The 24,936-nt window shown below is 47.2% G+C and overlaps 1 protein-coding gene across 1 annotated transcript in view; it reads right to left on the bottom strand.

The window, feature by feature from the left end:
• Positions 1 to 790: 790 nt before the first annotated feature.
• atl1 (atlastin GTPase 1) overlaps positions 791 to 24,936 on the bottom strand; it is a 37,346-nt gene continuing 13,200 nt past the window's right edge. Inside the window, exons 7-15 of the mRNA XM_036955313.1 lie at positions 15,162 to 15,254; positions 14,068 to 14,206; positions 13,649 to 13,776; positions 11,702 to 11,758; positions 7,435 to 7,506; positions 6,798 to 6,950; positions 4,518 to 4,796; positions 2,067 to 2,081; positions 791 to 1,752 (exon numbers count right to left, since the gene is read on the bottom strand). Of these exons, the coding sequence (XP_036811208.1) occupies positions 1,627 to 1,752; positions 2,067 to 2,081; positions 4,518 to 4,796; positions 6,798 to 6,950; positions 7,435 to 7,506; positions 11,702 to 11,758; positions 13,649 to 13,776; positions 14,068 to 14,206; positions 15,162 to 15,254 (1,062 nt within the window). The 3' untranslated portion in view covers positions 791 to 1,626. The remainder of the gene's footprint in view (positions 1,753 to 2,066; positions 2,082 to 4,517; positions 4,797 to 6,797; positions 6,951 to 7,434; positions 7,507 to 11,701; positions 11,759 to 13,648; positions 13,777 to 14,067; positions 14,207 to 15,161; positions 15,255 to 24,936) is intronic.

A 24,936-nucleotide genomic window follows, 5' to 3' on the forward strand; every position in this document is an offset into this window, starting at 1 on the left:
AACTATCCAGTGACTTACTCTTAATCTCATCCCCGGTAGTCAATTCTGTTCCAGGCTAAATGTGTGACCATAGAGACACCATAGGCTATATCGGCCCGATTCAGAGAACATGGACTTAAATCAGCATATTTTTTTTGTGTTTTCTTTTAAGTCAACTTATCTCAAGTCTGAATATAGGGTCCTATTTGAATCTGTGTGTATGACACTCAGTCTGCGTCCATGATGTCAAAAGGAGCACAGACAGCTGACCCCCCACCTCTCCAAACCAAAACATGTATGAGGGGGTATGTTTTATAGACCATAGACAGTGGATGGTTGCGTTCTGCTCAACACGTGGCATCATGATGCAGCAAGACGTGTGAGTGCTGTCGTAGCTACATGAAACTGTAGTTGCATGACATGGGCTACGCAGTACCTATATTACAAAAAAAATAAAATAAAATGCCAGGTCAAGGTCAAGCCCTAAACGTGTGAAATGTCAAGAAATACAGTGCACTGAAGATAAGCTTGGAGGATCTAAAATGGTAGTCACATGATTCACCATGCTGACAAAAATAGGTATATTTAAACAAAGGCTTTGCCCGTGTCCTTAATGACATCCTATTCCCTACAGAGCACATTGGGCTCCTGGGTAGCACAGTGGTCTAAGGCACTGCATCTCAGTGCTAGAGGCGTCACTACAGTCCCTGGTTCGATTCCAGACTGTATCACAACCGGCCGTGAGTCCCATAGGGCGGCGCACAATTGGCCCAGTGTCGTTAGGGTTTGGCCGGGGGGGGTAGACAGTCATTGTTAAAAAATAATTTGTTCTTAACTGACTTGCCTAGTAAAATACAATGACTTTTAACCAGAGCACTATGGGCCCTGGTAAAAGAAACAGTAGTGGACTATATAAGGAAGAGGGAGCCATTTGGGGCAAAACCATTGGCTTTCAAACATGGAATAATTTCCTTTAGAGAAGCAGCACTTAACCTGATAATCAATATACATGGACCGCCATTCTGTTTATAGGTCAGAGGTCAATTTGATTTAAACTTCTCCTCAATGGCATACTCAGGAAATCTTCCATTCATGAAATCCGAAGCATTGTCTTTCCGGACAGATGACGTTCTAAAGCGATGGTGATGACGATGACCTGTCGGTGCTGACGGCCGTCATGCCATCTCACGTAACACAATGAAATCAGCGGTTAACTGTAACTTACTGCACCTCCGCCCAGACAAACTGCTGATAGGAATTTGCATTGTGGAGTGCGATCTGTACTCCTCCTTTCCTGCTGTTCTGCGTGTATTTACAGATGTCTTTTCTTACAAACAGATAGAAAAGGTTGAATGTGGTTTGTGAAAGACAATGATATGTGAAATACACATTATTTGAAGGCAACAGGCCAAGCAACCCGGTTCAAAGGGCAGATTATGCCACTACCTCTGGGACATTACAACTGTCCACGTTTAGATTTAAAATAGTGAACTGGACTGTTCCGGCCAATACCATAGGAAAAGAGTGTCCAACGGGTGAGGATGCCTCCCTCCTCCTTCCTGCTTCTCCTCCCCCTCCTCTATCCATCATGCTACTGAAAAGATACCCAGCAGTCCCTGCTGTGCTCTGGCCAATCAGGTCGCCAGGTCAGTTCCTCTTCCTGGTGGGTTCCTGGTGGGTATCGCTCGTCTCTCCACGGGCCTGGGGGCCAGGGAACGCATGGTGGTACAGGTGCCTGTGACTGGCTGCAGCAGTATACAGCTTATATAGAGCCTGGAAAGGCGAATAGGAGAGGAGAGGGGAAAAGAGGAGAGAGAGAGAGGGGTCGTCACTATCTGGCTAAAAAAAAGAGGGGTGGAATTCTACATATTAATCATTGACAGGATGCTAAGGATAATTTGTTTCAAATGTGCAATATGGCGAAATACAGAAAGGGTACATCCTAGGTCAAATGTAGACTTATACAGAGCCTGAACAAAGAGCAAAAGGTTGCATTTGGGACTTTAACCATTATTGGAATGCTAAAGATAGATAGGAAAACATACAATAGTCCTACACTGACACAACTCCTCCCCCAGTGTACTTACCTCATTTGTGCTTCCCTGTTGCAAAACATATAGAGCAAAACAACAACAAAAACACAGTCTTAGACAAATAATAAAAATATCAAGTGTAAAATAAATATGAACGTGTTATCAATATTTGTTTCTTTCAGAAACTCTTCAGAAGGCTTTGATCATTTCCAGACGTTGTATTGTTCAACGCGGTCATCTGGGTGTATGTCGCCACCTAGTGGTTTGGATGCCCTATAAATACAAGTCTCTAGGTCAGGGGTCTTTTCTACCATGAGAGCTACTTTAAAGAAATTAACTGCAGATTTTTTTTTATAGCTTTCAAATAGGAACATTCTCTTCTCCCTGCAACTCTTCCCCTGGTCCTTAGTGTACAAGAGGAAGTAGTTCACTATGTTTTCTGTCAATATACCTGGTCAAATAATGGTTCATAAACAACTCTAAGGGGGGGGCTCTATAAAATCTAAGATTTTTTTCACCAAATTCTGTTTTATATTTTCCCAAATTATATTTTCTCAGGTTTAACAATTACAATAATTCATAGAGAAACAACAAAATTGGATGTTCTGAGTCCATGTCAATGCTTAAATCACAACAGAATACCATTTTGGTCTGGAACAAAATGAACACATTGTGTAATTCCCCATCATTGTGCATCTAGCTCTTTAATTGCACATCTAACAGGTGAGGAATGTTCTGTCTAATGTGCCAGTCTAACAATGGTTCTGTAATGCTGCTGCTCATTCCGTGGCAAAGCTTGCAAACAGGTAAGGTAAGCCTACTTTATAGTTAACATTGACTAGAGAAAGTGTTGGGGGAAAGTATTTCTGTCAACCCACAAGACAGTGATCACATCAACTGACTACACACGGAGAGATCGACAAACGCACGCACCACACAGACAGACGGGCAATATTCCTGGAAATGAATTGCCAATTAATTGTGTTAAGTTTGGCTTTTTAAGCTAACCAGGGGTGGGATAATGTTGATTAGATAATAGCTGGGAGCTCGCAGTCTTAAACCTGTTAGTGACAGTTTGCATTGGAACAAGTGAAAACTGAATGTACTTTCAGAATGATCTGAGTGGGCATTCTATGTTGGATGTCTAGTTAGTCTGTTTCTGTGTTTGGGCCTGATATGGTTCTCAATATGTCGTTGTCTCTGATTGGGAACCCTATTTAGGTAGCCTGTTTTGCCATTGTGGGTTGTGGGTGATTGTCTATGTTAGTTGCTTGTGTCAGAACGGTTCTCATTATAGCTTCACCGTCGTTATTCATTTATTGTTTTGTATTCAGTGTTTTCTTTAATTAAAATATCATCATGAACACATACCACGCTGCATTTTGGTCCTCCGATCCTTCCAACTTCTCCTCCTCAGACGAGGAGGACAACGATCGTGACACAGAACTGTTTGGCGAGCTACTCATAGGTAGTCTGCGTGCTACTGGTAGCAATCAACCTGTTGGAGACCCCTGGTCTAGGTAAAACTGGGGTATTCCTTTGCCCGGAGACATTTCTGGGTTACCCTGTGGTCTAGGACTCTCCAAATCTTGAACTACTTTACCTGTATCTGTCCCGATACCCCAGCAAAAATCCTCTTTTCATTGATCTGCCTTTCATTGATCTGCAAGTCCAGCCCTTATATTTACCCTCACAATGAAGTGTTTAAAAAAAAGTACAACAATTTGATGAGTTTTACTGACAAATGTCAATAACATAAGGTCTGCCAAAGCAACAACCTGATAAAAAAGGAATTTACATGAATGCTGTAAGTACAGAAATTCTTTGCTCAGTGAGAAATGAATATCCAACTAGTCAGTGACAACTGTGTGGAGTTCGGAGTTTGTGACAGCAACAATGTAAGCATATTACAGTATTATAGACGCTATGTCCTGGGATGTCTAATACTGGGATGTTACAGTATTATAGACACTATGACCTGGGATTTCCTATGATCTATGTAGAAGAACCCCTTACAGTATTATAGACACTATGACCTGGGATTTCCTATGATCTTCTATGTAGAAGAACCCCTTACAGTATTATGATGATGATGATGATCATAGTAATGGACACCTTATCCATTTTGACACACTGAACTTTCCCCTTGGTAGAGTTCTAGGATCAGCTTCCTTTCCCCCAATTGTAACTTTATCCATTAGTGGGGGAAACTATAAACTGAACCCGGCACAGCCAGAAGAGGACTGGCCACCCCACATAGCCTGGTTCCTCTCTAGGTTTCTTCCTAGGTTTTTTTTCCTTTCTAGGGAATTTTTCCTAGCCACCGTGCTTCTACACCTGCATTGCTTGCTGTTTTGGGGGGTTTTAGGCTGGGTTTCTGTACAGCACTTTGAGATATCAGCTGATGTACGAAGGGCTATATAAATAAATGTGATTTTATTTGAACTAAGATCCGGGTTCACGCTACTCCTCCTGGCCATATATTAAGCGAGTTCTGGGACTTACCTGGTCCCAGAGGGCTCCAGCCACCTGGTCGATGACCTGGCCCAGCTCTCGGTACTCCCCAGAGTAGCGTATGTAGGCCCAGGTACACAGGGTGATCAACGCCAGGCCCAGAATCATATTACACACGCTGGCGATGATGTCAACCCCCACGAAGCCTGTGATGCCCGCCACCACGTACATGCTGAAGATGACCACGAACAGCGTGGCCGGGGTGCGGGCGGCGTGGAAGATGTTCTTGGAGTCGTTGTGCTTGATGTATTGAACGAACACCTCGTCCACCTGAAACAAGGTTGGTTATGTTTAGGTTTGCAAAAGTCGAGTAAATGTCCGGGTTTTTCAGAAATCCAGGAATCAGGAGGGAAAATCTGCAATCCTTCAACCAGGATTTCTGGAAAACCGGAATTCTGGCAAAGCAACACTAGTTAAGGTGATTGGTTCCACTTCCCAACTAGCACATTTGGTTCCTTGGAAGTTGTGGGAATGTACGTTTTTGGTTTCTCATTGGTTCTGAGAACGAAAGACATTCGCTGACGGGCAAAACTGAACTTCTTTTTTTTTTATATTCTGAGAACGGTAGTGAAAACTTCGCCTGTTCTGGGAACATACATTTTTAGGTTGCTGGGAGGTTCTGAGAATGTTTAACTATGGTTCCAGGGAGGTTCTGAGAATGTTTAACTATGGTTCCAGGGAGGTTCTGAGAACGTTTTACTATGGTTCCAGGGAGGTTCTGAGAACGTTTTACTATGGTTCCAGGGAGGTTCTGAGAATGTTTTACTATGGTTCCAGGGAGGTTCTGAGAACGTTTTACTATGGTTCCAGGGAGGTTCTGAGAACGTTTTACTATGGTTCCAGGGAGGTTCTGAGAACGTTTTACTATGGTTCCAGGGAGGTTCTGAGAACGTTTTACTATGGTTCCAGGGAGGTTCTGAGAACGTTTAATTATGGTTCCAGGGAGGTTCTGAGAACGTTTTACTATGGTTCCAGGGAGGTTCTGAGAACGTTTAACTATGGTTCCAGGGAGGTTCTGAGAACGTTTTACTATGGTTCCAGGGAGGTTCTGAGAACGTTTTACTATGGTTCCAGGGAGGTTCTGAGAACGTTTTACTATGGTTCCAGGGAGGTTCTGAGAACGTTTTACTATGGTTCCAGGGAGGTTCTGAGAATGTTTTACTATGGTTCCAGGGAGGTTCTGAGAACGTTTTACTATGGTTCCAGGGAGGTTCTGAGAATGTTTTACTATGGTTCCCTGAACTTTTTCCTGGGAGGTCTTATTAACGTTCTGAGAAGATGGGTAAATAATGTTCTGAGAACTTGTAATAACACTGCTAGTGTAGGTTATCTGATTTAAACTTCAAGCACAGATAAAACATTAAAACGCGTTTCTTTTTTTTTTGTGGCATGGCATCAGTGAGATTCAAGACTATGATCTTCTGTTCTCTATCCATGGAATGAGTCATCTGTGCCGCCAGGATGAAGATAGCTTGCAATGTTTTTTTTATTCATACAAGTCATTGAGTCTATTCAAACAGACCCCATTTCAAAGGAAAACAAGCACTCCTTAAGATGAGGTCTGGCCAACGCACTTGAACACGCTTAAAAAAAAGATAGAGGATAGAGAGAGTTTTGTTGCTGCCTGAGAACAGAATATAACTGGGTATCTTGCAACAAATATCCATCGGCTTTCACCAAACTCTAAGAAAAATATGGTTCTCAGAACGTTATGTGCTAGCTGGGTTGCCACTTGCCAAATATGTATTTAACGGCCGGGTTCAGGGCACAGATTAAGTCCTTAGTCTAATCTGTGTCCGGGAAACCGCCCCTCAATGTTTATGTATTCAGGTGGATTGTTTGAAATGCTGAATGAAGCAGAGGTGACTCAAGACATACACTCTCGTGATGAGGTGCGAATGCTCGGGCGAATGCTCGGGCGAATGCTCCCATTGACTCCGTAAGGCCGGCAGGCTAGTCTTTTCTTCTATCTTTTATGTAATGTTTTTTTTCTTATTATTTCTTACTATTATTATTTTTATTGGTGCGTAACTGTTATGAAAGTTGTATTGTCCATTTTGTTTTGTATTTAAACGCCACTTTAAATGTGTACATGACACTGCAACAAAATGTCCCCATGGGGACAATAAAGTCAGTAAGTGAGGTAGCCTTACTTCTTCGAGACTTAAAATCGGTGTCGCCTGACCCTCGACCCAAGAGGGAATTTCCGTAAATGGGCTAACGGTTATGAAAGATATTGGTTTCCCGAGCGGGGAGACCGCGGTGACGTACTTCTCCCTCCAGCTGTAGCAGGTAGCGTCGGCTGAACTCCTCCCCTCCCATCTTCTTCACCCCCCGAAACACCTGGAGGGCTTCCTCTCTGATGTCACTCTGTCTGGCCTGGAGCTCTGCCGGGGCCAGGAAGGGCCGGTCCCCACCACACACCTGGAGAGGGAGGAAGGGAGGGTTATTAGATACCTTCACCATAGTGTGATAATAGAGCAGTGGTTCTTAAACATCTCCTTGGGGGACACCCAGACTTTTCACAACATTGTTGTAGCCCTGAACTAGCTCACCTGGTTAACCTGGTCAAGGGCTTGATGATTAGTTGACAAGTTGAATCAGGTGCGCTAGCTCTGGAATAGATCAAATACATGGAACGGCTGGGTGTCCCCCGAGGAGAGGTTTGAAAAACGCCTGAAAAAGAGTATTAACTCTCTAGGAGAACGACTATTGGCCAGGGGGGATGACTATTGGGGGGGGGGGGGGCCGACTATTGGCCGGGACAACGACAGCGACTATTGGCTGGGGGGGACATTAGCCGGGGGGGTCAAAAACGTTTCTGGATCCGGGAGGGACAACAGAAGCTCTCAGGAAGGAAACAGCATTTGAATTGGAGGTAAGTATAGAAACCACCTTCTTACAGTACCTGCTCCATCTTCCTGTTGTACAGGTCCCTGGCTGCTGCCACTGCTGCCAGGTTGTTGGCCTCCGCTGTGGCCTGAGGAAAGACAACAACACACAACAGAACACATGTTATATCTTCGTTGGGAATATATATATAGTGCATTGTAATGCGGTAAGCCTTGGCTTGTCTGAGCCGGAACGGCTCATAGGGGGTCTATCTCCTGTTTCTGTAGTGTGAGGCAGGGGTCTATCTCCTGTTTCCGTAGTGTGAGGCAGGGGTCTATCTCCTGTTTCCGTAGTGTGAGGCAGCTTGATGAGAACGGCTCATAGGGGGTCTATCTCCTGTTTCTGTAGTGTGAGGCAGGGGTCTATCTCCTGTTTCTGTAGTGTGAGGCAGCTTGATGAGAACGGCTCATAGGGGGTCTATCTCCTGTTTCTGTAGTGTGAGGCAGGGGTCTATCTCCTGTTTCTGTAGTGTGAGGCAGCTTGATGAGAACGGCTCATAGGGGGTCTATCTCCTGTTTCTGTAGTGTGAGGCAGGGGTCTATCTCCTGTTTCTGTAGTGTGAGGCAGCTTGATGAGAACGGCTCATAGGGGGTCTATCTCCTGTTTCTGTAGTGTGAGGCAGGGGTCTATCTCCTGTTTCTGTAGTGTGAGGCAGGGGTCTATCTCCTGTTTCTGTAGTGTGAGGCAGGGGTCTATCTCCTGTTTCTGTAGTGTGAGGCAGGGGTCTATCTCCTGTTTCTGTAGTGTGAGGCAGGGGTCTATCTCCTGTTTCTGTAGTGTGAGGCAGCTTGATAAGAACGGCTCATAGGGGGTCTATCTCCTGTATCTGTAGTGTGAGGCAGGGGTCTATCTCCTGTTTCTGTAGTGTGAGGCAGCTTGATGAGAACGGCTCATAGGAGCAGGGGTCTATCTCCTGTTTCTGTAGTGTGAGGCAGGGGTCTATCTCCTGTTTCTGTAGTGTGAGGCAGCTTGATGAGAACGGCTCATAGGGGGTCTATCTCCTGTTTCTGTAGTGTGAGGCAGGGGTCTATCTCCTGTTTCTGTAGTGTGAGGCAGCTTGATGAGAACGGCTCATAGGGGGTCTATCTCCTGTTTCTGTAGTGTGAGGCAGGTTGATGAGAACGGCTCATAGGAGCAGGGGTCTATCTCCTCTTTCTGTAGTGTGAGGCAGGTTGATGAGAACGGCTCATAGGAGCAGGGATCTATCTCCTGTTTCTGTAGTGTGAGGCAGCTTGATGAGAACAGCTCATTGGAGCAGGGGTCTATCTTCTGTTTCTGTAGTGTGAGGCAGCATGATGTTCAAGTACCAGCAGCATACCACCCTGCATCCCACTGTTGGTTTGCCTCTGAAGCTAAGCAGGGTAGGTCCTGATTGGTCCCTGTATGAGACCAGATGCTACTGGAAGTGGTGTTGGAGGGCCAGTGGGATGCACTCTTCCCAACACTGGTCACTTTAATATTGGAACACTGGTCACTTTAATAATGGAACACTGGTCCCTTTAATAATGGAACACTGGTCCCTTTATTAATGGAACACTGGTCCCTTTATTAATGGAACACTGGTCACTTTAATAATGGAACGCTGGTCTTTTTAATAATGGAACACTGGTCCCTTTAATAATGGAACACTGGTCCCTTTATTAATGGAACACTGGTCACTTTAATAATGGAACGCTGGTCTTTTTAATAATGGAACACTAGTCACTTTAATAATGGAACACTGGTCCCTTTAATAATGGAACACTGGTCACTTTAATAATGGAACACTGGTCACTTTAATAATGGAACGCTGGTCTTTTTAATAATGGAACACTAGTCACTTTAATAATGGAACACTGGTCCCTTTAATAATGGAACACTGGTCACTTTAATAATGGAACACTGGTCACTTTAATAATGGAACACTGGCCACTTTAATAATAGAACACTACTCACTTTAATAATGGAACACTGGTCACTTTAATAATAGAACACTACTCACTTTAATAATGGAACACTGGTCACTTTAATAATAGAACACTGGTCCCTTTAATAATGGAACACTAGTCACTTTAATAATGGAACACTGGTCACTTTATTAATGGAACACTGGTCACTTTAATAATGGAACACTGGTCACTTTAATAATGGAACGCTGGTCACTTTAATAATGGAACACTGGTCACTTTATTAATGGAACACTAGTCACTTTAATAATGGAACACTGGTCACTTTATTAATGGAACACTGGTCACTTTAATAATGTTTAAATTATGTTACATACTGCTTTACTCATCTCATATGTATATACTGTATACTATTCTACTGTATTTTAGTCAATGCCACTCCGACATTGCTCAATCTAATATTTATATATTTCTTAATTCCAATTATTTTACTTTTAGATTTGTGTGTATTGTTGTTAATCGTTTTTTGATACTACTGCACTGTTGGAGCTAGGAACACAAGCATTTCGCTACACCCGCAATAACGTCTGCTAAATATGTGTGTGACCAATAACATTTGATTTGATTTGGACTTGCTACAAGCCAGAATCACTTTGGTAGTGATTACAGCTGTGAGTCTTTCTGGGTAAGTCTCTAAGAGTGATTACAGCTGTGAGTCTTTCTGGGTGAGTCTCTAAGAGTGATTACAGCTGTGAGTCTTTCTGGGTAAGTCTCTAAGAGTGATTACAGCTGTGAGTCTTTCTGGGTAAGTCTCTAAGAGTGATTACAGCTGTGAGTCTTTCTGGGTGAGTCTCTAAGAGTGATTACAGCTGTGAGTCTTTCTGGGTAAGTCTCTAAGAGTGATTACAGCTGTGAGTCTTTCTGGGTGAGTCTCTAAGAGTGATTACAGCTGTGAGTCTTTCTGGGTGAGTCTCTAAGAGTGATTACAGCTGTGAGTCTTTCTGGGTGAGTCTCTAAGAGTGATTACAGCTGTGAGTCTTTCTGGGTGAGTCTCTAAGAGTGATTACAGCTGTGAGTCTTTCTGGGTGAGTCTCTAAGAGTGATTACAGCTGTGAGTCTTTCTGGGTAAGTCTCTAAGAGTTTTGCAGACCTAGATTGTACAATATTTGCACATTATAATTATTGTAATTCGTCAAGCTCTGTCAAGTTGGTTGTTGATCATTGCTTAACAGCCATTTTCAAGGCATGCCATAAAATTTCAAGCCGATTTAAGTCAACTGTAACTAGGACACTCATGAACATTCAATGTCGTCTTGGTAAGCAACTCCAGTGTATATTTCGCCTTGTGTCCACAAAACTACTGAACCACACAACTACTGACCATAACAATTGAACAAACCACTGACCACAATCCCTGACCACTACTACACAACTACTGAACCACACAACTACTAACCATAACTATTGAACAAACCACTGACCACAATCCCTGACCACAACTACTGAACCACATAACTACTGACCACAACCACACAACTACTGACCACAACCACACAACTATTGACCACAACCACACAACTACTGACCACAACCACACAACTACTGACCACAACCACACAAATACTGACCACAACCACACAACTACTGAACCACACAACTACTAACCTAACTATTGAATAAACCACTGACCACAATCCCTGACCACAACTACTGAACCACATAACTACTGACCACAACCACACTATATGTGACCACAACCACACTATACGTGACCACACAACTACTGACCACAACCACACAACTACTGACCACAACCACACTATATGTGACCACAACCACACTATACGTGACCACACAACTACTGACCACAACCACACAACTACTGACCACAACCACACAACTACTGACCACAACCACACAACTACTGAACACAACCACACAACTACTGACCACAACCACACAACTACTGACCACAACCACACAACTACTGACCACAACCACACAACTACTGACCACGACTACACAACTACTGACCACAACCACACAACTACTGACCATAACCACACAACTTCTGACCACAACCACACAACTACTGACCACAACCACACACCTACTGACCACAACTACACAACTACTGACCACAACTACTGACAACAACTACTGATCACAACCACACAACTACTGACCACAACTACTGACAATAACTGCACAACTACGAGTGCCAAGCAGAGACGCAGCATTGTGCCCCATTTTTTGTCTTTAATATGACTCGGTATTTAGTATGACTCGGCCGGGGACTGTACTCCGAACTTTCCAATCTCAGGGCAGACGTTCTAGCCACAAGGCCACCTTTAGGCATAACACTATAAGCTATAAGACAAGGAGGTAATTGTGTACCTGCAGCATGGACTTAGGGTGTGGCAGCTCCTCACCCTGGTAGATTTTGATGTATGCCTGAAAGAAAAAAGATAATGTCATCAAACACCTACATTACCAGTCAACAGGTTTGGACACACCTACTCATTCCAGGGTTTTTCTATATTTGTACTATTTTCTACATTGTAGAATAATAGTGAAGACATCAAAACTACGAAATAACACATGGAATCATGTAGTAACAGCTCAAATAATAACAGCAGTAAGAACAGCTCAAATAATAACAGCAGTAAGAACAGCTCAAATAAGCAAAGAAAAACGACAGTTCATCATTACTTTAAGACATGAAGGTCAGTTAATCCGGAACATTTCAAGAACTTTGAACATTTCTTCAAGTGCAGTCGCAAAAACCATCAAGCACTATGATGAAATTGTCTCTCATGAGGACCGCCACAGGAAAGGAAGACCCAGAGTTACCTCTGCTGCAGAGGATAAGTTCATTAGAGTTAATGCACCTCAGATTGCAGCCGAAATAAATGCTTCACAGAGTTCAAGTAACAGACACATCTCAACATCAACTGTTCAGAGGAGACTGCGGGAATCAGGCTTTCATGGTCAAATTGCTGCAAAGAAACCACTACTAACGGACAACAATAAGAAGAAGAGACTTGCTTGGGCCAAGAAACATAAGCAATGGACCGGTGGAAATCTGTCCTTTGGTCGGATGAGTCCAAATTTGAGATTTTTGGTTCCAACCGGCATGTTTTTGTGAGACAGAGTAGGTGAACGGATGATCTCAGCATGTGTGGTTCCCACCGTGAAGCATGGAGGAGGAGGTGTTATGGTGTGGGGTGCTTTGCTGGTGACAGTCTGTGACTTATTTACAATTCAAGGGACATTTAACCAGTATGGCTACCACAGCATTCTGCAGCAATACACCATCCCATCTGGTTTGCGTTTAGTGGGACGATCATTTGTTTTTCAACAGAACAATGACCCAAAACACACCTCCAGACTGTGAAGGGACTATTTGGGATGAGTTGGCCTGCTGAGTGAAGGAAAAGCAGCCAACAAGTGCTCAGCATATGTGGGAAATCCTTCAAGACTGTTGGAAAAGCATGTTTATTTTACCAGGTAAGTTCTCATTTACAGCAACAACCTGGGGTATAGTTACAGGGGATGAATGAGTCAATTGTAAGCTGGGGATGATTAGGTGGCCACAATGGTACAGTATGAAAACCAGATTGTGAATTTAGCCAGGACACTGGGGTTATTAACACCCCTATGAAAGACAGCACCCTACACAGGGCAATGTCCCCAAACACTACCCTGGGATATTTTTTATTTTTGGTCCAAGGAAAGAGTGCCTCCTACTGGCCCTCCAACACCACTTCCAGCAGCATCTGGTTTCCCATCCAGGGACTGACCAGGACCAACCCTGCTTAGCTTCAGAAGCAAGCCAGCAGTGGGATGCAGGATATAATGCTGCTGACCAATTAAATAACTATGAAATTCCAAGCATTCCAAGTGAAGCTGGTTGAGAGAATGCCAAGAGGGTGCAAAGCTGTCATCAAGGCAAAGGGTGGCTATTTTGAAGAATTTCAAATATTAAATATATTTGGATTTGTTTAACATTTTTGTTTGGTTGCTACATGATTCCACGCCCAATTTTTCAGTTTTTGATTTGTTAAAAAAGTTTGAAATATCCAATAAATGTAGTTCCACTTCATGATTGTGTCCCACTTGTTGTTGATTCTTCACAAAAAAATACAGTTTTATATCTTTATGTTTGAAGCCTGAAATGTGGCAAAAGGTCGCAAAGTTCAAGGGGGCCGAATACTTTCGCAAGGCACTGTTGATATAGGCACATACAGTATCATATAGATACATACAGTATTATATAGATACATACAGTATCATATAGATACATACAGTATCATCTCTTCAATCAAAATCTCTGTCTCTAACCTTGAAGTACTCTAGCAGGCCTCTGCAGGTGATGTTGCTGCCGTTGATCTCCTTGACATCCAGGTTCCTGGGACTCAGCAGCCACGGGACCAGCACCTGCAGGTTGTTGATGAACTCACGGTCGATCTCTGCACATGGGTTAGGGAGAAGATTGGAAGGGTCGTTATGTATAACAGTAGTGCTGATGACCCTGAGCTGGGCGATAACCAACGACCCTCTGCACACAGGTTAGGGAGAGGAATAGTCGGCCTATAGAAAAATAAACTACTAGTGTCCTTCTTGTCATGGTGTGACAATTTCATAATTCCTTGAACCTTCTCTATTATATGGAATTTGATCAGACAGTTACTGTATATTTTTTGTAGGAAACAAACTGTGCTGTGTGTGTATTAAGACCGGGTGATCGTGACGTAGTTGACCTTTGAGTCTGCCGTCGAAGTTGGGGTTGGTGGCCACTTTGAGTCCGGGGTGGGGCATCAGGAAGCAGGAGATGTTGGTGAAGCAGGAGTGGATGTGTTTACGAACGTTCTGCAGCTCCTCATGCTGATTCTCAGAGATCTAGAACACAGACACACACAACCACAGACACGTACGGCCACAGACCAACCACAGACAGACAACCACAGACACGCGCAGACGACCACAGATACGTACAACCACAGACCAACCACAGACAGACACCCGTGGGCACACAGACAACCACAGACACGCGTGACCACAGACATGCACAGACACGACCACAGACACACATCAACCACAGACCAACCCCAGAAAGACACAGATACAACCACAGACACAGACGGACACAGACAACCCCAGACAGAGACACAACCGCAGACCAACCCCAGAAAGACACAGATACAACCACAGACACAGGCAGACACAGACAAACACAGACAGAGACACAACCACAGACCAACCCCAGAAAGACACAGATACAACCACAGACACAGGCGGACACAGACAAACACAGACAGAGACACAACCGCAGACCAACCCCAGAAAGACACAGATACAACCACAGACAGAGACACAACCGCAGACCAACCCCAGAAAGACACAGATACAACCACAGACAGAGACACAACCACAGACAGAGACACAACCGCAGACAGAGACACAACCGCAGACAGAGACACAACCGCAGACAGAGACACAACCGCAGACAGAGACACAACCGCAGACAGAGACACAACCACAGACAGAGTCACAACCACAGACAGAGACACAACCACAGTTGGTAACAGTGTTGTTACTACTGATGCCGAGGCTGTGAGATCCATTCCTGCAGGGGATCACAGGGATCTGTATGTTTCTTCGGATGAAAACATCTGCTTATATTATTATTATTATTATTGTTATTATTATTATTATTATTATTATTACAGCTTACATAATTATGTAGAATAAATAGCATCCCTTTCAGTTTCAATGAATGACAAACTGTTAATATAACTGTTGTTGTTGTTTTTATCTTTAGATGCTCCACGAAAAATCATCTGTGACCTCTGACCTTGAGCCTCTTCTCCAGGAACTTCATGCCTCCTTCCTGTCCATAGCCAAACTCGTAAGGGAAACTCCAATCCCGGACTAGGAATATCATGGACTGAAACGACACACAGGTTCACTAAGTTACCACGCAGTAGGAAGTAAACAGCATGAGCTGATGTACAGTACCTCTAAAAATGTATGTAGACGTGCGCTGACTAACATAGAGTAAAGTGTATTAAAATAAACAAGGCAAGTTTGTGACAGCAAGATGCTACTGTAACGGAGGTGAAACTGCTAGCTTAGTTAGCGGTGGTGCAGCGCTAAATAGCGTTTCAATCGGTGACGTCACTCGCTCTGAGACCTTGAAGTAGCGGTTCCCCTTTGCTCTGCGAGGGCCGCGGCTTTTGTGGAGCGATGGGTAACGATGCTTCGAGGGGTGACTGTTGTTGATGTGTGCAGAGGGTCCCTGGTTCGCGCCCGGGTATGGGCGAGGGGACGGTCTAAAGTTATACTATTACACAAACCAAAGTAGAGAGGATGTACAGTTCCTTCAGAATGTGTTCACACCCCTTGACTTAAAAATATATATTTTTAAAAGATTAAATTGAGATTGTGTCACTGTCCTGAGAAGAAGAAAAAAACAATCTGTGAATACATTCTGAAGGCGCTGTAAATAGTTCCTGCTCTGGTAAACTGAATTATTTTTTAAAATAATTAGTTTTTGTTTAAGTAGGCAAGTCAATTAAGAATGACAGCCTAGGAACAGTGGGTTAGCTGCCTTGTTCAGGGGAACAGTGGGTTAGCTGCCTTGGTAAGGGGAACACTGGGTTAACTGCCTTGTTCAGGGGAACAGTGGGTTAGCTGCCTTGTTCAGGGGAACAGTGGGTTAGCTGCCTTGTTCAGGGGAACAGTGGGTTAGCTGCCTTGTTCAGGGGAACAGTGGGTTAGCTGCCTTGTTCAGGGGAACAGTGGGTTAGCTGCCTTGTTCAGGGGAACAGTGGGTTAGCTGCCTTGTTCAGGGGAACAGTGGGTTAGCTGCCTTGTTCAGGGGAACAGTGGGTTAGCTGCCTTGTTCAGGGGAACAGTGGGTTAGCTGCCGTGTTCAGGGGAACAGTGGGGTTAACTGCCTTGTTCAGGGGAACAGTGGGTTAGCTGCCTTGTTCAGGAGAACAGTGGGTTAGCTGCCTTGTTCAGGGGAACAGTGGGTTAGCTGCCTTGGTAAGGGGAACACTGGGTTAACTGCCTTGTTCAGGGGAACACTGGGTTAACTGCCTTGTTCAGGGGAACAGTGGGTTAGCTGCCTTGTTCAGGGGAACAGTGGGTTAGCTGCCTTGTTCAGGGGAACAGTGGGTTAGCTGCCTTGTTCAGGGGAACAGTGGGTTAGCTGCCTTGTTCAGGGGAACAGTGGGTTAGCTGCCTTGTTCAGGGGAACAGTGGGTTAGCTGCCTTGTTCAGGGGAACAGTGGGTTAGCTGCCTTGTTCAGGGGAACAGTGGGTTAGCTGCCGTGTTCAGGGGAACAGTGGGGTTAACTGCCTTGTTCAGGGGAACAGTGGGTTAGCTGCCTTGTTCAGGGGAACAGTGGGTTAGCTGCCTTGTTCAGGGGAACAGTGGGTTAGCTGCCGTGTTCAGGGGAACAGTGGGGTTAACTGCCTTGTTCAGGGGAACAGTGGGTTAGCTGTCTTGTTCAGGGGAACAGTGGGTTAAACTGCCTTGTTCAGGGGAACAGTGGGTTAACTGCCTTGTTCAGGGGAACAGTGGGTTAGCTGCCTTGTTCAGGGGAACAGTGGGTTAGCTGCCTTGTTCAGGGGAACAGTGGGTTAGCTGCCGTGTTCAGGGGAACAGTGGGTTAGCTGCCGTGTTCAGGGGAACAGTGGGTTAGCTGCCTTGTTCAGGGGAACAGTGGGTTAGCTGCCTTGTTCAGGGGAACAGTGGGTTAGCTGCCTTGTTCAGGGGAACAGTGGGTTAGCTGTCTTGTTCAGGGGAACAGTGGGTTAACTGCCTTGTTCAGGGGAACAGTGGGTTAGCTGTCTTGTTCAGGGGAACAGTGGGTTAACTGCCTTGTTCAGGGGAACAGTGGGTTAACTGCCTTGTTCAGGGGAACAGTGGGGTTAACTGCCTTGTTCAGGGGAACAGTGGGTTAACTGCCTTGTTCAGGGGAACAGTGGGTTTAACTGCCTTGTTCAGGGGAACAGTGGGTTTAACTGCCTTGTTCAGGGGAACAGTGGGTTAGCTGCCTTGTTCAGGGGAACAGTGGGTTAGCTGTCTTGTTCAGGGGAACAGTGGGTTAACTGCCTTGTTCAGGGGAACAGTGGGTTTAACTGCCTTGTTCAGGGGAACAGTGGGTTAACTGCCTTGGTAAGGGGAACAGTGGGTTTAACTGCCTTGTTCAGGGGAACAGTGGGTTAGCTGCCTTGTTCAGGGGAACAGTGGGTTAGCTGTCTTGTTCAGGGGAACAGTGGGTTAACTGCCTTGTTCAGGGGAACAGTGGGTTAGCTGCCTTGTTCAGGGGAACAGTGGGTTAGCTGCCTTGTTCAGGGGAACAGTGGGTTAGCTGCCTTGTTCAGGGGAACAGTGGGTTAGCTGCCTTGTTCAGGGGAACAGTGGGTTAGCTGCCTTGTTCAGGGGAACAGTGGGTTAGCTGCCTTGTTCAGGGGAACAGTGGGGTTAACTGCCTTGTTCAGGGGAACAGTGGGTTAGCTGCCTTGTTCAGGGGAACAGTGGGTTAGCTGCCTTGTTCAGGGGAACAGTGGGTTAGCTGCCTTGTTCAGGGGAACAGTGGGTTAGCTGCCTTGTTCAGGGGAACAGTGGGTTAGCTGCCTTGTTCAGGGGAACAGTGGGTTAGCTGCCTTGTTCAGGGGAACAGTGGGTTAGCTGCCTTGTTCAGGGGAACAGTGGGTTAGCTGCCTTGTTCAGGGGAACAGTGGGTTAGCTGCCTTGTTCAGGGGAACAGTGGGTTAGCTGCCTTGTTCAGGGGAACAGTGGGTTAGCTGTCTTGTTCAGGGGAACAGTGGGTTAACTGCCTTGTTCAGGGGAACAGTGGGTTAACTGCCTTGTTCAGGGGAACAGTGGGTTTAACTGCCTTGTTCAGGGGAACAGTGGGTTTAACTGCCTTGTTCAGGGGAACAGTGGGTTAACTGCCTTGTTCAGGGGAACAGTGGGTTAGCTGCCTTGTTCAGGGGAACAGTGAGTTAGCTGTCTTGTTCAGGGGAACAGTGGGTTAACTGCCTTGTTCAGGGGAACAGTGGGGTTAACTGCCTTGTTCAGGGGAACAGTGGGTTAGCTGCCTTGTTCAGGGGAACAGTGGGTTAGCTGCCTTGTTCAGGGGAACAGTGGGTTAGCTGCCTTGTTCAGGGGAACAGTGGGTTAGCTGCCTTGTTCAGGGGAACAGTGGGTTAGCTGCCTTGTTCAGGGGAACAGTGGGTTAGCTGCCGTGTTCAGGGGAACAGTGGGGTTAACTGCCTTGTTCAGGGGAACAGTGGGTTAGCTGCCTTGTTCAGGGGAACAGTGGGTTAGCTGCCTTGTTCAGGGGAACAGTGGGTTAGCTGCCGTGTTCAGGGGAACAGTGGGGTTAACTGCCTTGTTCAGGGGAACAGTGGGTTAGCTGTCTTGTTCAGGGGAACAGTGGGTTAAACTGCCTTGTTCAGGGGAACAGTGGGTTAACTGCCTTGTTCAGGGGAACAGTGGGTTAGCTGCCTTGTTCAGGGGAACAGTGGGTTAGCTGCCTTGTTCAGGGGAACAGTGGGTTAGCTGCCGTGTTCAGGGGAACAGTGGGTTAGCTGCCGTGTTCAGGGGAACAGTGGGTTAGCTGCCTTGTTCAGGGGAACAGTGGGTTAGCTGCCTTGTTCAGGGGAACAGTGGGTTAGCTGCCTTGTTCAGGGGAACAGTGGGTTAGCTGTCTTGTTCAGGGGAACAGTGGGTTAACTGCCTTGTTCAGGGGAACAGTGGGTTAGCTGTCTTGTTCAGGGGAACAGTGGGTTAACTGCCTTGTTCAGGGGAACAGTGGGTTAACTGCCTTGTTCAGGGGAACAGTGGGGTTAACTGCCTTGTTCAGGGGAACAGTGGGTTAACTGCCTTGTTCAGGGGAACAGTGGGTTTAACTGCCTTGTTCAGGGGAACAGTGGGTTAGCTGCCTTGTTCAGGGGAACAGTGGGTTAGCTGTCTTGTTCAGGGGAACAGTGGGTTAACTGCCTTGTTCAGGGGAACAGTGGGTTTAACTGCCTTGTTCAGGGGAACAGTGGGTTAACTGCCTTGGTAAGGGGAACAGTGGGTTTAACTGCCTTGTTCAGGGGAACAGTGGGTTAGCTGCCTTGTTCAGGGGAACAGTGGGTTAGCTGTCTTGTTCAGGGGAACAGTGGGTTAACTGCCTTGTTCAGGGGAACAGTGGGTTAGCTGCCTTGTTCAGGGGAACAGTGGGTTAGCTGCCTTGTTCAGGGGAACAGTGGGTTAGCTGCCTTGTTCAGGGGAACAGTGGGTTAGCTGCCTTGTTCAGGGGAACAGTGGGTTAGCTGCCTTGTTCAGGGGAACAGTGGGTTAGCTGCCTTGTTCAGGGGAACAGTGGGGTTAACTGCCTTGTTCAGGGGAACAGTGGGTTAGCTGCCTTGTTCAGGGGAACAGTGGGTTAGCTGCCTTGTTCAGGGGAACAGTGGGTTAGCTGCCTTGTTCAGGGGAACAGTGGGTTAGCTGCCTTGTTCAGGGGAACAGTGGGTTAGCTGCCTTGTTCAGGGGAACAGTGGGTTAGCTGCCTTGTTCAGGGGAACAGTGGGTTAGCTGCCTTGTTCAGGGGAACAGTGGGTTAGCTGTCTTGTTCAGGGGAACAGTGGGTTAACTGCCTTGTTCAGGGGAACAGTGGGTTAGCTGTCTTGTTCAGGGGAACAGTGGGTTAACTGCCTTGTTCAGGGGAACAGTGGGTTAACTGCCTTGTTCAGGGGAACAGTGGGGTTAACTGCCTTGTTCAGGGGAACAGTGGGTTAACTGCCTTGTTCAGGGGAACAGTGGGTTTAACTGCCTTGTTCAGGGGAACAGTGGGTTAGCTGCCTTGTTCAGGGGAACAGTGGGTTAGCTGTCTTGTTCAGGGGAACAGTGGGTTAACTGCCTTGTTCAGGGGAACAGTGGGTTTAACTGCCTTGTTCAGGGGAACAGTGGGTTAACTGCCTTGGTAAGGGGAACAGTGGGTTTAACTGCCTTGTTCAGGGGAACAGTGGGTTAGCTGCCTTGTTCAGGGGAACAGTGGGTTAGCTGTCTTGTTCAGGGGAACAGTGGGTTAACTGCCTTGTTCAGGGGAACAGTGGGTTAGCTGCCTTGTTCAGGGGAACAGTGGGTTAGCTGCCTTGTTCAGGGGAACAGTGGGTTAGCTGCCTTGTTCAGGGGAACAGTGGGTTAGCTGCCTTGTTCAGGGGAACAGTGGGTTAGCTGCCTTGTTCAGGGGAACAGTGGGTTAGCTGCCTTGTTCAGGGGAACAGTGGGGTTAACTGCCTTGTTCAGGGGAACAGTGGGTTAGCTGCCTTGTTCAGGGGAACAGTGGGTTAGCTGCCTTGTTCAGGGGAACAGTGGGTTAGCTGCCTTGTTCAGGGGAACAGTGGGTTAGCTGCCTTGTTCAGGGGAACAGTGGGTTAGCTGCCTTGTTCAGGGGAACAGTGGGTTAGCTGCCTTGTTCAGGGGAACAGTGGGTTAGCTGCCTTGTTCAGGGGAACAGTGGGTTAGCTGTCTTGTTCAGGGGAACAGTGGGTTAACTGCCTTGTTCAGGGGAACAGTGGGTTAACTGCCTTGTTCAGGGGAACAGTGGGTTTAACTGCCTTGTTCAGGGGAACAGTGGGTTTAACTGCCTTGTTCAGGGGAACAGTGGGTTAACTGCCTTGTTCAGGGGAACAGTGGGTTAGCTGCCTTGTTCAGGGGAACAGTGAGTTAGCTGTCTTGTTCAGGGGAACAGTGGGTTAACTGCCTTGTTCAGGGGAACAGTGGGGTTAACTGCCTTGTTCAGGGGAACAGTGGGTTAGCTGCCTTGTTCAGGGGAACAGTGGGTTAGCTGCCTTGTTCAGGGGAACAGTGGGTTAGCTGCCGTGTTCAGGGGAACAGTGGGGTTAACTGCCTTGTTCAGGGGAACAGTGGGTTAGCTGCCTTGTTCAGGGGAACAGTGGGGTTAACTGCCTTGTTCAGGGGAACAGTGGGTTAGCTGCCTTGTTCAGGGGAACAGTGGGTTAGCTGCCTTGTTCAGGGGAACAGTGGGTTAGCTGCCGTGTTCAGGGGAACAGTGGGGTTAACTGCCTTGTTCAGGGGAACAGTGGGTTAGCTGCCTTGTTCAGGGGAACAGTGGGTTAGCTGCCTTGTTCAGGGGAACAGTGGGTTAGCTGCCTTGTTCAGGGGAACAGTGGGTTAGCTGCCGTGTTCAGGGGAACAGTGGGGTTAACTGCCTTGTTCAGGGGAACAGTGGGTTAGCTGCCTTGTTCAGGGGAACAGTGGGTTAGCTGCCTTGTTCAGGGGAACAGTGGGTTAGCTGCCGTGTTCAGGGGAACAGTGGGTTAGCTGCCGTGTTCAGGGGAACAGTGGGTTAGCTGCCTTGTTCAGGGGAACAGTGGGTTAGCTGCCTTGTTCAGGGGAACAGTGGGTTAGCTGCCTTGTTCAGGGGAACAGTGGGTTAGCTGTCTTGTTCAGGGGAACAGTGGGTTAACTGCCTTGTTCAGGGGAACAGTGGGTTAGCTGTCTTGTTCAGGGGAACAGTGGGTTAACTGCCTTGTTCAGGGGAACAGTGGGTTAACTGCCTTGTTCAGGGGAACAGTGGGGTTAACTGCCTTGTTCAGGGGAACAGTGGGTTAACTGCCTTGTTCAGGGGAACAGTGGGTTTAACTGCCTTGTTCAGGGGAACAGTGGGTTAGCTGCCTTGTTCAGGGGAACAGTGGGTTAGCTGTCTTGTTCAGGGGAACAGTGGGTTAACTGCCTTGTTCAGGGGAACAGTGGGTTTAACTGCCTTGTTCAGGGGAACAGTGGGTTAACTGCCTTGGTAAGGGGAACAGTGGGTTTAACTGCCTTGTTCAGGGGAACAGTGGGTTAGCTGCCTTGTTCAGGGGAACAGTGGGTTAGCTGTCTTGTTCAGGGGAACAGTGGGTTAACTGCCTTGTTCAGGGGAACAGTGGGTTAGCTGCCTTGTTCAGGGGAACAGTGGGTTAGCTGCCTTGTTCAGGGGAACAGTGGGTTAGCTGCCTTGTTCAGGGGAACAGTGGGTTAGCTGTCTTGTTCAGGGGAACAGTGGGTTAACTGCCTTGTTCAGGGGAACAGTGGGTTAGCTGTCTTGTTCAGGGGAACAGTGGGTTAACTGCCTTGTTCAGGGGAACAGTGGGTTAACTGCCTTGTTCAGGGGAACAGTGGGGTTAACTGCCTTGTTCAGGGGAACAGTGGGTTAACTGCCTTGTTCAGGGGAACAGTGGGTTTAACTGCCTTGTTCAGGGGAACAGTGGGTTAGCTGCCTTGTTCAGGGGAACAGTGGGTTAGCTGTCTTGTTCAGGGGAACAGTGGGTTAACTGCCTTGTTCAGGGGAACAGTGGGTTTAACTGCCTTGTTCAGGGGAACAGTGGGTTAACTGCCTTGGTAAGGGGAACAGTGGGTTTAACTGCCTTGTTCAGGGGAACAGTGGGTTAGCTGCCTTGTTCAGGGGAACAGTGGGTTAGCTGCCTTGTTCAGGGGAACAGTGGGTTAGCTGCCTTGTTCAGGGGAACAGTGGGTTAGCTGCCTTGTTCAGGGGAACAGTGGGGTTAACTGCCTTGTTCAGGGGAACAGTGGGTTAGCTGCCTTGTTCAGGGGAACAGTGGGTTAGCTGCCTTGTTCAGGGGAACAGTGGGTTAGCTGCCTTGTTCAGGGGAACAGTGGGTTAGCTGCCTTGTTCAGGGGAACAGTGGGTTAGCTGCCTTGTTCAGGGGAACAGTGGGTTAGCTGCCTTGTTCAGGGGAACAGTGGGTTAGCTGCCTTGTTCAGGGGAACAGTGGGTTAGCTGCCTTGTTCAGGGGAACAGTGGGTTAGCTGTCTTGTTCAGGGGAACAGTGGGTTAACTGCCTTGTTCAGGGGAACAGTGGGTTAACTGCCTTGTTCAGGGGAACAGTGGGGTTAACTGCCTTGTTCAGGGGAACAGTGGGTTAACTGCCTTGTTCAGGGGAACAGTGGGTTTAACTGCCTTGTTCAGGGGAACAGTGGGTTAGCTGCCTTGTTCAGGGGAACAGTGGGTTAGCTGTCTTGTTCAGGGGAACAGTGGGTTAACTGCCTTGTTCAGGGGAACAGTGGGTTTAACTGCCTTGTTCAGGGGAACAGTGGGTTAACTGCCTTGGTAAGGGGAACAGTGGGTTTAACTGCCTTGTTCAGGGGAACAGTGGGTTAGCTGCCTTGTTCAGGGGAACAGTGGGTTAGCTGTCTTGTTCAGGGGAACAGTGGGTTAACTGCCTTGTTCAGGGGAACAGTGGGTTAGCTGCCTTGTTCAGGGGAACAGTGGGTTAGCTGCCTTGTTCAGGGGAACAGTGGGTTAGCTGCCTTGTTCAGGGGAACAGTGGGTTAGCTGTCTTGTTCAGGGGAACAGTGGGTTAACTGCCTTGTTCAGGGGAACAGTGGGTTAGCTGTCTTGTTCAGGGGAACAGTGGGTTAACTGCCTTGTTCAGGGGAACAGTGGGTTAACTGCCTTGTTCAGGGGAACAGTGGGGTTAACTGCCTTGTTCAGGGGAACAGTGGGTTAACTGCCTTGTTCAGGGGAACAGTGGGTTTAACTGCCTTGTTCAGGGGAACAGTGGGTTAGCTGCCTTGTTCAGGGGAACAGTGGGTTAGCTGTCTTGTTCAGGGGAACAGTGGGTTAACTGCCTTGTTCAGGGGAACAGTGGGTTTAACTGCCTTGTTCAGGGGAACAGTGGGTTAACTGCCTTGGTAAGGGGAACAGTGGGTTTAACTGCCTTGTTCAGGGGAACAGTGGGTTAGCTGCCTTGTTCAGGGGAACAGTGGGTTAGCTGCCTTGTTCAGGGGAACAGTGGGTTAGCTGCCTTGTTCAGGGGAACAGTGGGTTAGCTGCCTTGTTCAGGGGAACAGTGGGGTTAACTGCCTTGTTCAGGGGAACAGTGGGTTAGCTGCCTTGTTCAGGGGAACAGTGGGTTAGCTGCCTTGTTCAGGGGAACAGTGGGTTAGCTGCCTTGTTCAGGGGAACAGTGGGTTAGCTGCCTTGTTCAGGGGAACAGTGGGTTAGCTGCCTTGTTCAGGGGAACAGTGGGTTAGCTGCCTTGTTCAGGGGAACAGTGGGTTAGCTGCCTTGTTCAGGGGAACAGTGGGTTAGCTGCCTTGTTCAGGGGAACAGTGGGTTAGCTGCCTTGTTCAGGGGAACAGTGGGTTAGCTGCCTTGTTCAGGGGAACAGTGGGTTAGCTGTCTTGTTCAGGGGAACAGTGGGTTAACTGCCTTGTTCAGGGGAACAGTGGGTTAACTGCCTTGTTCAGGGGAACAGTGGGTTTAACTGCCTTGTTCAGGGGAACAGTGGGTTTAACTGCCTTGTTCAGGGGAACAGTGGGTTAACTGCCTTGTTCAGGGGAACAGTGGGTTAGCTGCCTTGTTCAGGGGAACAGTGAGTTAGCTGTCTTGTTCAGGGGAACAGTGGGTTAACTGCCTTGTTCAGGGGAACAGTGGGGTTAACTGCCTTGTTCAGGGGAACAGTGGGTTAGGGGCAGAACAACAGGTCTTTTACCTTGTCGGCTCAGGGATTCGATCTAGCAGCCTTTCGGTTACTGGCCCAACGCTCTAACCACTCGTCTACCTGCCGCCCCAATTAGCCGTGTTAAACCAGCC

This window comes from Oncorhynchus mykiss, chromosome 19, assembly GCF_013265735.2.
Source record: "Oncorhynchus mykiss isolate Arlee chromosome 19, USDA_OmykA_1.1, whole genome shotgun sequence".
NCBI classification, from domain to species: domain Eukaryota; kingdom Metazoa; phylum Chordata; class Actinopteri; order Salmoniformes; family Salmonidae; genus Oncorhynchus; species Oncorhynchus mykiss.